Source organism: Lepus europaeus, chromosome 14 (assembly GCF_033115175.1).
Source record: "Lepus europaeus isolate LE1 chromosome 14, mLepTim1.pri, whole genome shotgun sequence".
Classification (NCBI taxonomy): Eukaryota; Metazoa; Chordata; class Mammalia; order Lagomorpha; family Leporidae; genus Lepus; species Lepus europaeus.
The window spans coordinates 73966940-73981622 of record NC_084840.1 but is presented as its reverse complement, the minus strand read 5'-3'; the positions used below and the strand labels follow the sequence as shown (position 1 = coordinate 73981622).

General features: G+C 43.6%; 1 protein-coding gene across 1 annotated transcript in view; it reads left to right on the top strand.

Annotated features, from left to right (window-relative positions):
- Nucleotides 1-963: 963 nt before the first annotated feature.
- ITIH2 (inter-alpha-trypsin inhibitor heavy chain 2) overlaps nt 964-14683 on the top strand; it is a 42246-nt gene continuing 28526 nt past the window's right edge. The window contains exons 1-5 of the mRNA XM_062210946.1: nt 964-1188; nt 2460-2534; nt 5410-5442; nt 6812-6981; nt 12262-12366. Coding sequence (XP_062066930.1) covers nt 1105-1188; nt 2460-2534; nt 5410-5442; nt 6812-6981; nt 12262-12366 — 467 coding nt within the window. The 5' untranslated portion in view covers nt 964-1104. The remainder of the gene's footprint in view (nt 1189-2459; nt 2535-5409; nt 5443-6811; nt 6982-12261; nt 12367-14683) is intronic.

The window sequence follows — 14683 nt, the reverse complement described above, 5'->3', positions numbered from 1 at the left end:
ACAGCAGCCAGGACTTAAACTGGTGCTCACATGGAATGCTGGGGGTACAGGTGGCAGCTTAACCCACTGCTCTGTAACAGCTACTCCTATAGGACATTTTTAATGTTTTGCATCTCCAGAAGATGTCTTACAAATTTGACATGTTGGTAAATTTAAAAGCAGACCATGGAGCCTAATATTTCAATTTAGTATGAAATATTTTGCACATTAGTCACTGTATGTCTCCTCTTCATTCCTAACTTACTATAAGCTTTAAACCATTTCCCTTTAACATAGACAGCTGATCCACATGCAATGCAAATAAAAGGACCTGACACCAGTGATAAGCTCAGTGAACCTGAATTAATGTTATCGTGAAGCTGGACCATGGATGGGAAGGACCGAGGTGATATGCTTCCATATGGGGCTTTCCCTAATTTCTGAGCCAGTGGGATAGCAGCAACAGACACCATGGCTTTAATCAAAGACACTCCTGAATCACCTCCCGGGAGAGCTCACTTTGTCTCCTGCGCAGCCGCTCGCCGTTCTTTGCATGCAGTACACCCTCCGTTATCAGAGACAGAGAAAAAACAGCAATGAATTCTTGGCTCAGAAAACCATCGTGTTTTGTCTCCCACTTTTTGAAAATTCCCTCCGCTCTCATTTAAATCAAACGATTTTGTCTCCGGAAACTTTTCACCTTAACTTTTCTCTTTCCAGCTCTCTTTCTTGGTGTAGCTCTTCCCTGGGGTCCTTTTAAAAAGATGACAATTATCTTCAGGTCTCTGATTTTTAAGATCAATAGAAATTAACAAAAGCAAAAAGAAAAAAAAAAAAAGCGCAACCACCTGACCCTGATTTGTCCTCACAACCCAGCGACTGCTTTGCCTCTGCTGTTTGAATAACCTCTGGGTGTCCGATCCGCCCCCACAGCTCAAGTTTGAGCTCCAGAACAAATATTTGTCCCGATTCTGAACAAAATTAGAGAGCCTTCTTCGTCGTGGTCTTCTTTTTTCAAAACGCAATGTGCTTCTCTGGTGTTCTTTTGAACGTGGTTCAGTAGGAAGGAGTGGAATTCCCAGACCAACTGCTCCAGGGGGAACTTGGCAAAGCTGTCCAGAAAAAATGAAAGGACTCACGTGTTTTCTTGCCTGGTTACTTCTTTTGGGAGCACAAGCCTTCGAAATCCCCACAAATGGACTTTCGGAAGTAAGTACTTGCCGAGGATGCCAGTGTTGTCCTATGCTCAGAAAATTGCCTATTACAATTGCCTATTATATAAATTACCCATTACAATTGCTATTTAAGGACTTTATTCCGTGTAGGAGGGGAACTTGGGACAGTACGCATCTGAGCACAGGTGTTTGCTGTTACAATCCATGAGCTGTGTATTTCCTCTTCGAACTATTAACAGGCATTGCATGATAATTAAGTCAAGTTAAATGGGCAGGGACCATAGGGCAGAATTTATGGAGCCCAGCTGCTTCCTCCTTTAACTAGAAAATGAGAGTGCTAATGATTTTGTTATGAGGATTAAATAATGCATGTGAACTACCTAGCGTGGTTCAGGGACTAGGATGCACTTATTAGCTATTATTATTTTTAAGAACTATCATTATCACTGTTTTACTGAGAGTATAAAGTCATCATCAAAGCACCATTGTTTTTCACACCTAAGAGAACAATGATTTGAATAAAAAGCACACTGTAAATGCTCCTGTTAAAGGGGCAGATGGCAAGTGGGCTGCCCAAGTGCCGGAATAATTCTCATAGAGCTCCAGTTCTCCAACTGGGACCCTTAGCCACTCTCAACGCAGGAGCTTATTTTATGCCAGAAAAGCAAAGTGCTTTATGAGACTAGCTTAGTAAATGCAGAGTCTTGTAATGTTTGAAGTGTGATTATGTACAAAAATACCCCCCAAAAAAATATGACATGTTTTCAGAGGGAAAAAAATCACTCTTCCTTAGAAACTATCATATTTTCCAACACTTTAAAAGTCATCAGAGCATCTTAGAGATCTCAAACTGAAACCAAGACATCCACATCTGTTTGCCCTTTCTCAGTCATTTCTAACCGCTCTTTCCCTCACACCTGTTTTTAACTCAGGGAGAGATATGGCTCTCATCTTGCCATTCTGACACTGTTGTGCCCCTAAGATCCACCCAAATATTTCCCCAGGCACCTGCCTAATCGCTGGGTCTCTTTGACCCCTACCTGTGTGTCCCATCATGGTCTGGAAAACCACAAAGTGAATTCTTACCTCCAACAAACTTGAAGGTGTTAATTTTCCTTCACTCACCTCTGAAACATCACTGGCAAACATAAAATGTATGACCAAAATAAATCACTGCATTAAAAACAATAAGATAGCCCAGAGGCAGAGGACAGAACACAAACTAAGATATTGAATAATACTAGCTGCCTTGGTTTGCTTTAATTTCTAAAAAACAGAAATAATCATCCTACATTTTTCTTTAAGTTTGCAGAATATGGCGATCTTGTAGAACTGGCCCCAGGCAAATTTCAATTTGTTCCAGACAACGGGAGATACCAGGTACAGTAAGCTTTCCTTCCAAAAGGGAAAACAAATTAAAGAAATCATGATTGAAGATGTAAGAGAAGTGTGAAGATGCCCTTTTGCTAGAGGCCTTTTTTTTTTTTTTTTTTTTTAGCAGTGGAGAGTTTGACATTGTTACACTGGAATGAAAGCATTGTCAAGGTGAAATAAGGGAAGACCTCCAAACAGCTGTCCAGAATATATGATCGTGTATTTTCTTATAAATTTTAGGTTGAGGACTGTTTTCATTAGCTTGTAAGGAAGGATTTACTGTTAGGAGGACTTTTCCTATTCCAGGAGTGGCTGACGCTTCCCTCTGTGGCCACACATTTTCCTTCCTTCAGTCATTCCGTCTTGGGGAGAAGTCCAAAGAAAGAGAACTGGCCATCAAAGGCAACGTAGATAAAAATCCCTTAATCAATGGGCTTCTCCCACAAAGGCTCCAGAGGCTGAGAAAAGGTATTGATGGGAAAAAATGCTAACCTGAACAGTGACTTATTCCATATAAGTATGAATTTTTTTAAGATTTATTTATTTTACTTGAAAGCCAGAGTTACACAGAGAGAGAAGGAGATGCAAAGAGAGAGAGAAATGTCTTCTATCTGCTGGTTCACTCCAAAATTGGCTGCAATGGCTGGAGCTGCACCAATCTGAAGCCAGGAGGCAGGAGCTTCTTCCGGATTTCCCACGTGGGTGCAGGGGCCCAAGGGCTTGGGTCATCTTCTACTGCTTTCCCATTCCGTAGCACAGAGCTGGATAGGAAGTGGAGCAGCCGGGACTTGAACCATTGCCCATATGCTGGTACTGCAGGTGGCGGCTTTACCCGGGTATGAATTTTTATTTTCTAAAAATCCAAGTTTTTTGTAGACCAATAATATTAAAATCCAGTAGGCAAGATCTTAGGTCAGTGTCTTCGTCTAGCCACAAAGAGAGAAAACTTAATCATTCGATGGGGCCGACGCCGTGGCTCACTTGGTTAATCCTCCGCCTGCAGCACCGGCATCCTATATGGGCACCGGGGTTCTAGTCCTGGTTGCTCTTCTTCCAGTCCAGCTCTCTGCTGTGGCCTGGGAAGGCAGTGAAGGATGGCCCAAGTGTTTGGGCCCCTGCACCCGCATGGAAGACCAGGAAGAAACACCTGGCTCCTGGCTTCGGATAGGCGCAGCACTGGCTGTGGTGGCCATTTAGGGAGTGAACCAACAGAAGGGAAAAAAAAAAACTTAATCATTCGATATTGACTTTAAAAGTCTAAAATAGGGAACGAACATTTAGCTCAGTGATTGAGACACCGAAATCCCAGAATTCCTGACTCCAGCTTCCTGCCTACGTAGGTCCTAAGAGGCAACAGTGACAAGTCAAGTAATTGGATTCCTATTACCCACATGAGAGACCTCGATTGATTTCCTAGATCCTAATTTTGACCTCTAACCTAGCCTAAGTTATTGTGGATTTTGGAGAGTGAACCAATGGATGGGCTCACTCTTGCTCTCCCTCTCCCTCTCTTGCTATTTCCCTATCTCTGTCCCTATCTCTCTCTCTCCTCTCTCTCTCCCTCTCAAATATAAGTAAATAATTTTAAACCTGAAATAAGGTAATTGTTGATTTTGCTGTATCACGTAGCACCCACTAAAACCTCCCCCCTCCCCCCATTAACTGGCAAGCTTCACTTCTGGCCAATGCCTGACATTATTTTATGATCTGTCAGATAGACATTAAACCATTCAAATTGCAAAGGCAAAGGTATTACCTTTGTCCCCTCCCACAAGGCAGTCACCTCTATGGCCCCTTCCCTAGCACAGTGGCTAAGAGCATGGAATTCAGGTGCCAGCCACTGTGCTTGTCTCATAGAAGAAATATGTTAAAGTCTTTCTCTCATGCAGCTTAGTCTAAGAAGGAGACAGACCTTGATCGAACCACCCCTCCAATAGAATGGATAATTGTAAAGCAAGGTGGACGCCCTGAAGGAAGGAATAGTCTGCTCTCAAAACAGTAAAGGCAGGGCTGACACTCAGGCATAAAAGGTGAAACCTCTGCCAGCAGCGCCAGCATCCCAAATGGGTACCAGTTCGAATCCCGGCTGCTCCACTTCTGATCCAGCTCCCTGCTAATGCTCCTGGGAAATCAGTAAAAGGTGGCCCAAGTCCTGGGTCCCTGCACCCATGTGGGAGACCTGGAAGAAGCTCCTGGCTCCTGGCTTTGGCCTGGTCAGCCCTGGATATTGCAGCCATTTGGGGAATGAACCAGCAGATGGAAGATCTGTCTCTCTCTCCCTCCCTCCCTCTCTCTCCCCTTCTCTCTCTGTATCTCTGCCTTTCAAAGAAATAAATAAATCTTTAAAAAACAAAAATGGTAAAGGCACTGACCGTGTCTGGGGCGAGGGGGGAGGGTATCAGAGAATTTCACAGGAGAACTCCGACCAGAGCTGAGACCAGAGTTGGGGAAGGGACGAAGGAGCATGGCAGGGGAGGAGCACTTCAGAGGTGGGACCAGCTTGCACAGAGCCAGGTGGCAGAATGGCGCATCCAGCTCATCATTCAACTAACGAAAGCATGAATCAGACAACGACAGTAAAGGGGATGTACTTGAATGCTACCCAGTGTGTTTGGTTGAATGTTTTCATCTAAATACATCTGTTTTCACATTATTTCAAAGTGTGAAATGTGTGCAACCAAAAAGGGCTGAGAAACTTGTTCAGAGAAACTCACCAGTAGGAAGATCATTTTCAAGACTATTGATATTTATGTCTTGGCTCTCATGAACAAATTACAGCTCAGTGTTGAAGAAACATTTTTTTTTCTTGTGAGAAGCTTTTCCCCTTGGGGTAATAAGTAACCTACAGTTGAAGAATGATTGTCTAACTTCCTTTCCGCAGAGAAGCCTTCCCGGAGAATCAGGAGAAGAGAGGGTGAGTTGACTTTGATTTTGTTACAAATTGATACCCAAATGATTTTCCTGTTAACTATTATCTGGAAATCAATCCACATGACTCCTCTGTGTTCAGCCCTGAGAGTATTTACCTGACTTTTGAAACACTGCCTTGCCCAACTCAGCTTGGAAATGTTTCTAAAGTTTGGCATTGGAGAGCACAGCATTTGCAGGCAGGAGAGAAGTCACCAGGAACTGAACATGTCCTTTCTCTTTATTTTCTTGAGTTTTGCCAACAGCATAGGTTTCATCCAACCTCATGCACTTATTCTAACTTAACAGTTTTGATTTAAAATAGGACACCTGAAAGTTCTGGAGAATAAAAAGCATGACTGTGGGAAAGGAGCTCTTAGGCGTGAAATGGCCCAGTTCTCTGAGCTGTTCAAAGTAGACCTTCCTGTGGCAAGAAAACACCCACAGGAAGTGGCTTATGCTATGCTTCTTGCTCTGAACGGCCAGCAACACACACTCCATGGGCAAGAAGGGCAAATAAATGAGCTTGAATTTTATCTTAGCTGGAGGTGAGCTGGATGTTAATGTTGGATGGCAAAGTTTGCAGGAAACATGGAGTGTTGAAATGAGCAAATCCTTTTGGAGATAAAGCAAAATCCAATGGGTCACATAGCTGTCACTGACCTGAAGAAGCACGAAGCTCTCGGGCACATTCTCAAAAGCGTGGGCTTGCTGTTCCTTGCCTTGGAGGCTACGGGCAGACTGCGATTTTGTTTTACACTGTGGCTGCCTTAAATCAGCGGGGAAGGATCAGGAAAGGAGGTGGAAGAATTGTGTCAGAATGCCCTGTCCAGGAATTGTGTCAGAGTCCTGGTCATTGTTCATCCTCATCCGTGTCCTTGGAGTTTGCTTTAATGTGAGGGAGGAGAAGAGGAATGAAGACCAAATTGTGAGATAAGACTGAAGAAGGTAGGTGGTGTTATGGGGTGTGGAGGGCCCCAGGCCTACCTTTGCCACCACAACACCACTGCCTGGTCACTCCTCACACTGAAGATACAGCTTAGGTCTCTTTCCAACCCTGCAATGTGTATCCTTTTCCTAGTCCTGTATTTAAAGTTATTTCTTGGACATTAACCACTCTTGCTTCCCACAACTATTTTCCGCTCGTGTCCTCATACAAAATCATTATAAATAGACTCAGAGAGCTAAAAGACATCTCCAAATGAAAGTCAACTTCTGCTCATGGGAAAATTCCAAGAAGTTAGGAGAATGCTTAGTAATACCTGAGTATATACTTACCACGGCCTAGAATCATTTACACTGAAGGTAGCATCAATTACATAGTGAAGCTCTGTGGGTTTTCGGTGAGTACAGTTATGCTTTCTTGTCAATTTCAGGAAGATGTTGATCAACTAACTCTTTATAGCTATAAAGTCCAGTCCACTATTACTTCTCGTATGGCAAATACCATCATCCAGAGCAAACTGGTAAACAACTCGCCACAGCCTCAGAATGTCGTGTTTGATGTTGAGATTCCAAAAGGAGCCTTCATTTCCAACTTCTCGATGTGAGTAACTCCTTCATGTAGCCATACACTGGATATGCTCTTCTCACTGGATTAAAAACCCTCCTAGTTAGAAAGAAACTTAACAGTCAACCTTTCCGGTGGGCAGAGCTTCCAGAGCTGTGGACCTGCACTAGACATTGAGAATCATTGTAGGTTTAGTCTCAACAATTTGTTTCTGGTCAACTTATCAGGATTTGTGAATGATTGGCTTTTCACTTCCAATAAATTAAAGCAAACTTAAGACTATCTCTTCAGTGTTGACCTTCCATGTATGTGTATTTTAACATGATTTCTTGGAGGCAGAAAAATATATGGCGTTGCCTAGCTTATGGAAGCCATGTATGATACAAGTCAGTGTCACCTGCCACACATCTCTCTCCACAAGGGAAAAGATTCAGAATCATTGACTTAATCCAATCACTTATCCAGTGCTTAAATCCTTCTATTATACCACTGACAAGTGGGTTATCCAGGCTTGACTTGACTGTCTCCTGAATGGATAAACCCACCACTCCTCAAGGAAACCAATTCAATGGTTGACAGCTCTGTTAGAATTCTTATTCTTAATTTAAATATTTTCCATTTTCTACCCAATGACTCTAGTTCTACTCACACAGCATTTTAAAAATTCTCTGCAAAATATATATTGAAGTGTTCATGGATGAAATGATATACTACGAAAGACTGGCTTCAAAGTAACTGAGGTACAAAGTGTGGGAGTACAGATGAGTTAAGATTGGCCAAGTATTGATAATGACGTAGCTCAGTGATAGCTTCATGAAGTTCTCTTGTGTTATCCTATTTTTTGTATGTTTGAAAATTTACATAATAAAAAACTTTACTACTCTCTCTCTCTCACTATCCACTCTGCCTGTCAAAAAAAAAAAAAAAAAACTTTTCCAAAACATCTTTCAAATAATTAAGACCAGTTACTTTGCCTACTTGCAGGCTTTGTATATGAAGGCTTAATACCCTATTCCAGCCGGCGCCGTGGCTCAACAGGCTAATCCTCCGCCTTGCGGCGCCAGCACACCGGGTTCTAGTCCCGGTCAGGGCACCGATCCTGTCCCGGTTGCCCCTCTTCCAGGCCAGCTCTCTGCTGTGGCCAGGGAGTGCAGTGGAGGATGGCCCAGTCCTTGGGCCCTGCACCCCATGGGAGACCAGGATAAGCACCTGGCTCCTGTCATCGGATCAGCGTGGTGCGCTGGCCGCAGCGCGCCTACCGCGGCGGCCATTGGAGGGTGAACCAACGGCAAAAGGAAGACCTTTCTCTCTGTCTCTCTCTCACCATCCACTCTGCCTGTCAAAAAAAAAAAAAAAAGATTTATTTATTTATTTGAAAGCCAGAGTTACAGAGAGAAAGAAGGAGAGGCAGAAAGAGAGATAGAGAGATCTTCCATCCAATGGTTCACTCCCCAATTGGCCACAAGGGTCGGAGCTGCGCCGATCTGAAGCCAGGAGCCAGGAGCCTCTTCTAGGTCTGCCACATGGGTGCAGGGTTCCAAGGACTTGGGCCATTTTCTACTGCTTTCCTAGGCCATAGCAGAGAGCTGGATCAGAAGTGGAAAGGATGGGCACCGGGTTCTAGTCCCGGTTGCTCCTCTTCCAATCCAGCTCTCTGCTGTGGCCCGGGAAGGCAGTGGAGGATGGCCCAGGTGCTTGGAGCCCTGCACCCGCATGGGAGACCACGAAGAGGCACCTGGCTCCTGGCTTCGGATCAACACAGTGCCAGCTGTGGCAGCCATTTGGCGAGTGAACCAATGGAAGGAAGACCTTTCTCTCTCTCTCTCTCTCTCTCTCTCTCAACTCTACATGTCAAAAAAAAATTTTTTTTTAATTAAAAAAATAAAGAAGTGGAGCAGCCAGGACTCGAACCGGCGCCCATATGGGATGCAGACACTGGAGGCAGCAGCTTTACCTGCTACACCACAGCACCAGCCGCTCTTATTCACTTTTTTAAATTATGTATTTATTAATTATTATTTATGTATTTATCTTATTTGAAATAGAGTGAGACAGAGGGAAGACAGGGAGATCACTGGTTCACATCTCAAATGCTCACAACAGGCAGAGATGGGTAAGGGCAAAGCCAGGAACCTGGAATTCAATCTAGGTCTCCCATGTGAATAGCAATGATTCATGTACTTGGGTCATCAGCTGTTGCCTCCCAAGGCGTGCACTGACAGAAAGCTAGAATCAGAAGCAGAGGCAGGACAGGAAACCAGGCTCTCCAAAATGGGCCATGGGAAACAAGTACCATCTTAACCAGTGATCCAAACTCCCACTCCCTCATCCAGTTTTGCCTCACCCATTGAGGCATGAATTATAATTGTGAGTAAATAAATGAAATAAAGGGTTGAATTTTGACCATGCACTGCAGCTGCTAAAAGCTTCAGAGCCATTGTTAACTATATTTTTCTTAAGAAAGCAAAGTAGTGGGGAAAAGCACTCTGCAACTTTCATTGCCTTTCAGAGTACAACTTTTTAAAAAGTCAGCCATTGTTTAAACGTACAGGGCGGGGCAGTTCCTGTGCAGCACATTAAGCTGCTGCTGGGGTGCTCACCTCCCATATCCTGGTGCAGCTTTCAGGCCAGCTTCCTGCTCATATGCACCTGGGAGTCACTAGATGATGGTTCAGGTGTTTCCTACCACCCACATGGGAGATTTGGGAGGAGTTCTTGGCTCCTGGCTCCCACCTGGCCTGGCCCTGGCTGTTGTAGGCATTTTGAGAGTGAATCAGCAAATAGAAGACCTTTCTTTTCCCTCTCTCTCTCTCCCTCTCTCTCCCTTTCAAATAAATTAATATGTTTTTAAAAGGATAAGAAAATGCTTTCTGTTGTGGAATTATATGATATTATGTGTAGAGGTTACATTTAAAATTATTTTTAATAAGTTCTTCTTTTTAAACTGCATAATCAGAGCTTATTTTAAGTTTCTCTTCTTTCTGTATTTCTTTATTTTTTTTCTTCCCCATCTCATCCCATAGAATATATGAGGTGATGAAAGACAGAACTGTGAAATATTCATTTTTTTTCTCCTTCTATGCAGGGCTGACTTTACAAAACCAGGGAAGATGGCTGTTAGTCATCACTATTTAAATTGAGTTTCACAGAACTCCGTACTAGCCAAAATATATCTTCTGCCTTTTTAGCACGGTCCCAAATATTCTGCCAAAGGAGAGGATTTCCTTTGGTCTCAAAGACTTCTAGGTGTTTGATCCTTAGAGCATGCTAGCAGAGGGCTTCCTGGACATGTGGACTTCCAGACTCACTCTGATCTGCATCAGCTGTGTGACCTTGGACAAGCCATTTGTCTCTGTTCTAAAAAAGACAAACCTGGAAGCTGTGTCTGAACGCACAATGCTGTCATCATTTGGGGCAGCAAACATCCTGACTAGAGCTGTCCCTCAGGTTGTGTCATTCTTGGTGTCCATCTGTAAATGCCAGCAGCACTTTCCAGCCATCAGAATAACTGGAAATTTCTCCATCCATTTATAAAGTCCTCTTTAAGAAAGACAGTGCCCATTTGAGTACAATAAGTTTCCATAGACTTGTAAAGTTCTATAATTCTGTCTGAATTCTGGCCAGTCATCATGGGGTTAGTGTCAGGTGCTAGCTTAAAAAAAAAGAAAAAAAAAAAAGGTGGGTAGAGACAGCGGTGCAAAAACAGGTGTCCCTATGGGAGATTTTCAAGGAGATAAGCAGAAGTTCCCAAGGTCTGGGTCATCTCAGGCTGACATAACAGAGCTAACAGAGCACCCTAGTCTGGGTGGCTTATAAACAGCAGATTGTTGTTTCTCATAGTTCTGGAGATTGAGAAGTCTACAATTAAGGTGCTGGAAAATTAGGTGTCTGGTGAGGGCATGCTTCATGGTTCACAGACATGGTGGGAAGGGGCAAGAGGGTTCTTTGGAGCCTTTCTTATAAGGTCATCCATCCTATTCATGAGGGTGACAACCTCATGTCCTGATTATCCTCCCCCCGACCCCAAAAAAAAAAAAAAAAGACCTCCTTTCTAATACTATCCTATGGGGGAGGGGTTGGAAATGTATTATTTGAATTTTTAAGAGATGCAAACATTCAGTCCATTGCATACCCTGAGGCCATGCCAAATTCTTTAAAAAAAAAAAAAGAGTTATTTATTTATTTGAAAGGCAGAGAGAGAGAGAGAGGTCTTCCATCAGCTGGTTCACTCCCCAAATGGCCCCAACATCTGGATCTAAGCCAATCCTAGGCCAAGAACCAGGACTTTCTTCCGTGTCTCCCATGCAGATGCAGGGGTCCAAGGACTTGGGCCATCTTCTACTGCTTTCCCAGGCCATAGCAGAGAGCTGTATCGGAAGTGGAGGAGCTGAGTCTGGAACCAGCACCCAAATGGGATGCTGGCACTGCAGGAGACAGCTTTACCCACTGTGCCACAGCACCAGCCCCACCAAATTCTTAACTCACAGAATAATAATCTAATGAATCAAATGCAAACAAGATCCTTAGTGATTTATCAATCATCTCTCCTTGTCAGCTTTCAATTAAAAGAACTACTCAATTTGTGAACTCAAGAGGCTTCCATAGCCTTGGCAGCTCATGACAAGAGCCTTGGGTGATTACTGATGTCATGAATAAGAGTGTCAATTGTTAAATCAACAATAGGAGTCACTGTGTACTTGCTCCCCATGTAGGACCTCTGTCCTTAATGTGTTGTACTATGAGAATTAACAGTAAAACTAGTCTTAAAACAGTACTTTATACTTTGTGTGTCTGTGTGGGTGCAAACTGTTGAAATCTTTACTCAGTATAGAGTTGATCTTCTGTATATAAAGATAATTAAAAATGAATCTTAAGGAAGAATGGGAAGGGAAAGGGAGTAGGAGATGGAATGGTTTGCGGGTGGGAGGGTGGGTATGGGGGGACGAACCATATAATCCAAAAGTTGTACTTTTGAAATTTATGTTTATTAAATAAAAATGTTCTATTAAAAGAAATACTCAAAGAAAATACGACTTAGTCTGAAGGATAAACTTTGAAAATGAGGAGAAAGTTTAAATGCAAAGGTGCTTCAGGGAAATCTCTTAGGGTCAGAGCCTACCTAGTCCTTCTATATTCAAATTGTCAACAGAGTCCCATTGATGAATTATTCAAACGTCTTCCTTCTTGTTTCTTATAGATGCAAAATGATCATTGCATCATTCATTAAGTCTGTCTCATAGGATTGGTTGCTTGTTGTGTGTTAGTTTTGCTCGAACTACTCTTCTAACCAACAGATTGCCTTGTATCATTTTCCAGGACTATTGATGGCACAACATTTACCAGTTCCATCAAGGAGAAAACTGTGGGCCGGGCTCTCTATTCACAGGCAAGGGCAAAAGGCAAGACAGCTGGATTGGTGAGGTAAGGGCCGGGCCAGTGGGACTTGCCTTCTCATCTCAATTGCTGCTTCCTGTCATAACCCATTTCCACAACAGCAAACCAGCCTCCAGCAAGGCAAAGAATCCAAGCAAATGCCAAACTTTTACAGTCAGATGGTAGAACCAGGTCTCACAATGTCTGTTTCTGTGAGGGCCTCTATTCAATCATGGGAACTGAGGAATCTTTCACAGATGGATGTTCTTTAAATAAACAAACACTGATCTTTCTAGAGTGCAGGGAGGAACTACAGAAATATTGATAATGTTGTTACAAAACTCAACATAGGTACAGAAGAAAAGGTCTGGAATTTTAAAAAAAAAGATTTATTTATTTGAAAGGCAGAGTTACAGAGAGGCAAAGGAAGAGAGAGACAGAGAGCGAGAGAGATCGGTCTTCCATCTGCTAGTTCACTCTTCAAATGGCTGCAATGGCCAGAGCTGGGCTGATCTGAAGCCAAGAGCCTGGAGCTTCTTCCAAGTCTGCTATGCAGGTGTAGGGGCCCAATCACTTGGGTCATCTTCCATGGCTTTCCCAGACCATAACAGAGAGCTGGATTGGAAGTGGAGCAGCTAGGTCTCAAACCAGTGCCCATATGGGATGCTGGCATTACAGGCAGCGGATTTATCTGCTATGCCACAGCGCCAGCCCCTCAGGATTCTAATATAAGATATAGATGTCCCGAGCAGCATCTTAACAACTACACCAAACACCCACCCCTGTCGTGCTTTTTTCTTTCATCTTCTCTTCTCTATACTCAAACTTACTTTAATTGAGTTTTTTCATTTACTTCATGCCTTCATCCATTCAGTCAACAAAAATGCATTAGATGTCAGCTCTATATCCAGTTCTAAAAGAGATGAGTACAGAGGCCGGCGCCGTGGCTTAACAGGCTAATCCTCTGCCTGCGGCGCTGGCACACCGGGTTCTAGTCCCAGTTGGGGCGCCGGATTCTGTCCCAGTTGCCCCTCTTCTAGGCCAGCTCTCTGCTATGGCCCGGGAAGGCAGTGGAGGATGGCCCCAGTCCTTGGGCCCTGCACCTGCATGGGAGACCGGGAGAAGCACCTGGCTCCTGGCTTCGGATCAGCGCGATGCGGCGGCCGCAGCGGCCATTGGAGGGTGAACCAACGGCAAAAAGGAAGACCTTTCTCTCTGTATCTCTTACTATCCACTCTGCCTGTCAAAAAAAAAAAAAAAAAAGAGGTGAGTACCGAACCCACCAGCACGAGGCAAACACCAAACATACACTGTGAAGGAGACAGACAAGGAAATGATGCCTGCACTGTTGATGGTGGGGTAAACGCTAGTGTGGAGGAGATTCCAAACATTGTGAGAGTCCCAAAGACCAGGTGTGCAGTTGTGTTGCAGAGGTCCAGAAAATATTTACTGAGGTCTGATGTTTGAGCTGGGTCCCAGTAGCTTAAAAGGATTCGTAAAATGAGGAGAGGAAAGAAGAAATTGCAAGCAGAAGGGAAGCCTACAGCCTTGCTGCTGGTTAATCCGTTCTTTTGTCTTTACAAACCATTCTTCCCACTTTTACCTACCATTCATTGGTTCACTTCTTCATCCCACAAAGCTTTTAAAAATAACAAAAACTTTCTGGGCACTGGAGATACAGCAGAGAACACGGAGTCCCCCTTCCAGTCTACCCTTCCGGTAAACATGGCCTCCCAGGGCATGTTCTACCTTGAACATTCCAGCAGGCCATGTTCACCTTTTTCTTCAACTACCAATGTCCCAAGCCAACTGCGCACAGATGGGCTGATTATGCCCAATCTTCTTATTCTTTTAGTGATTTCGTGCAAAGAAGAATCATGTTAAAAATTATTCCTTGTTAATCCTAATTCTGGAATCACCTTTATTTGTTCATCTTGCTGGTTTCTCTTCAAAACCACAAAAAACCTCCAGATCAAGGATCACATGGGACTCAAAATGTACAGTAACTAAATAAGGCCGCATGCTAGAAATACAAACTCAAATTTATGGGAAAATAGAATTCTTCTTTCTGAAGACTTTAACAAATATAAACAATTCCTAGAATGGATCTCAAATGTAGCGTAAGAAATCTGCGCTGTCTTTGGGGTCCCCTAAACTTAGGTTGGGGTCTTAGTCTTGCAACTGAGTAGCCATGGGATCTTGAGAAAGCTACTTCTCCTCAATGACTCTCACTTGCTGCTCCCGCTTGTTATCTGAACAATGAAGGTAACGATGTCCATCTTGCCATCTCGGAGGTGATACAGAGCAAGCTTCTGGCAGAGGTGGGACCCATCAACGGTAGCTTTTTCCAGGTGACACTCAAATC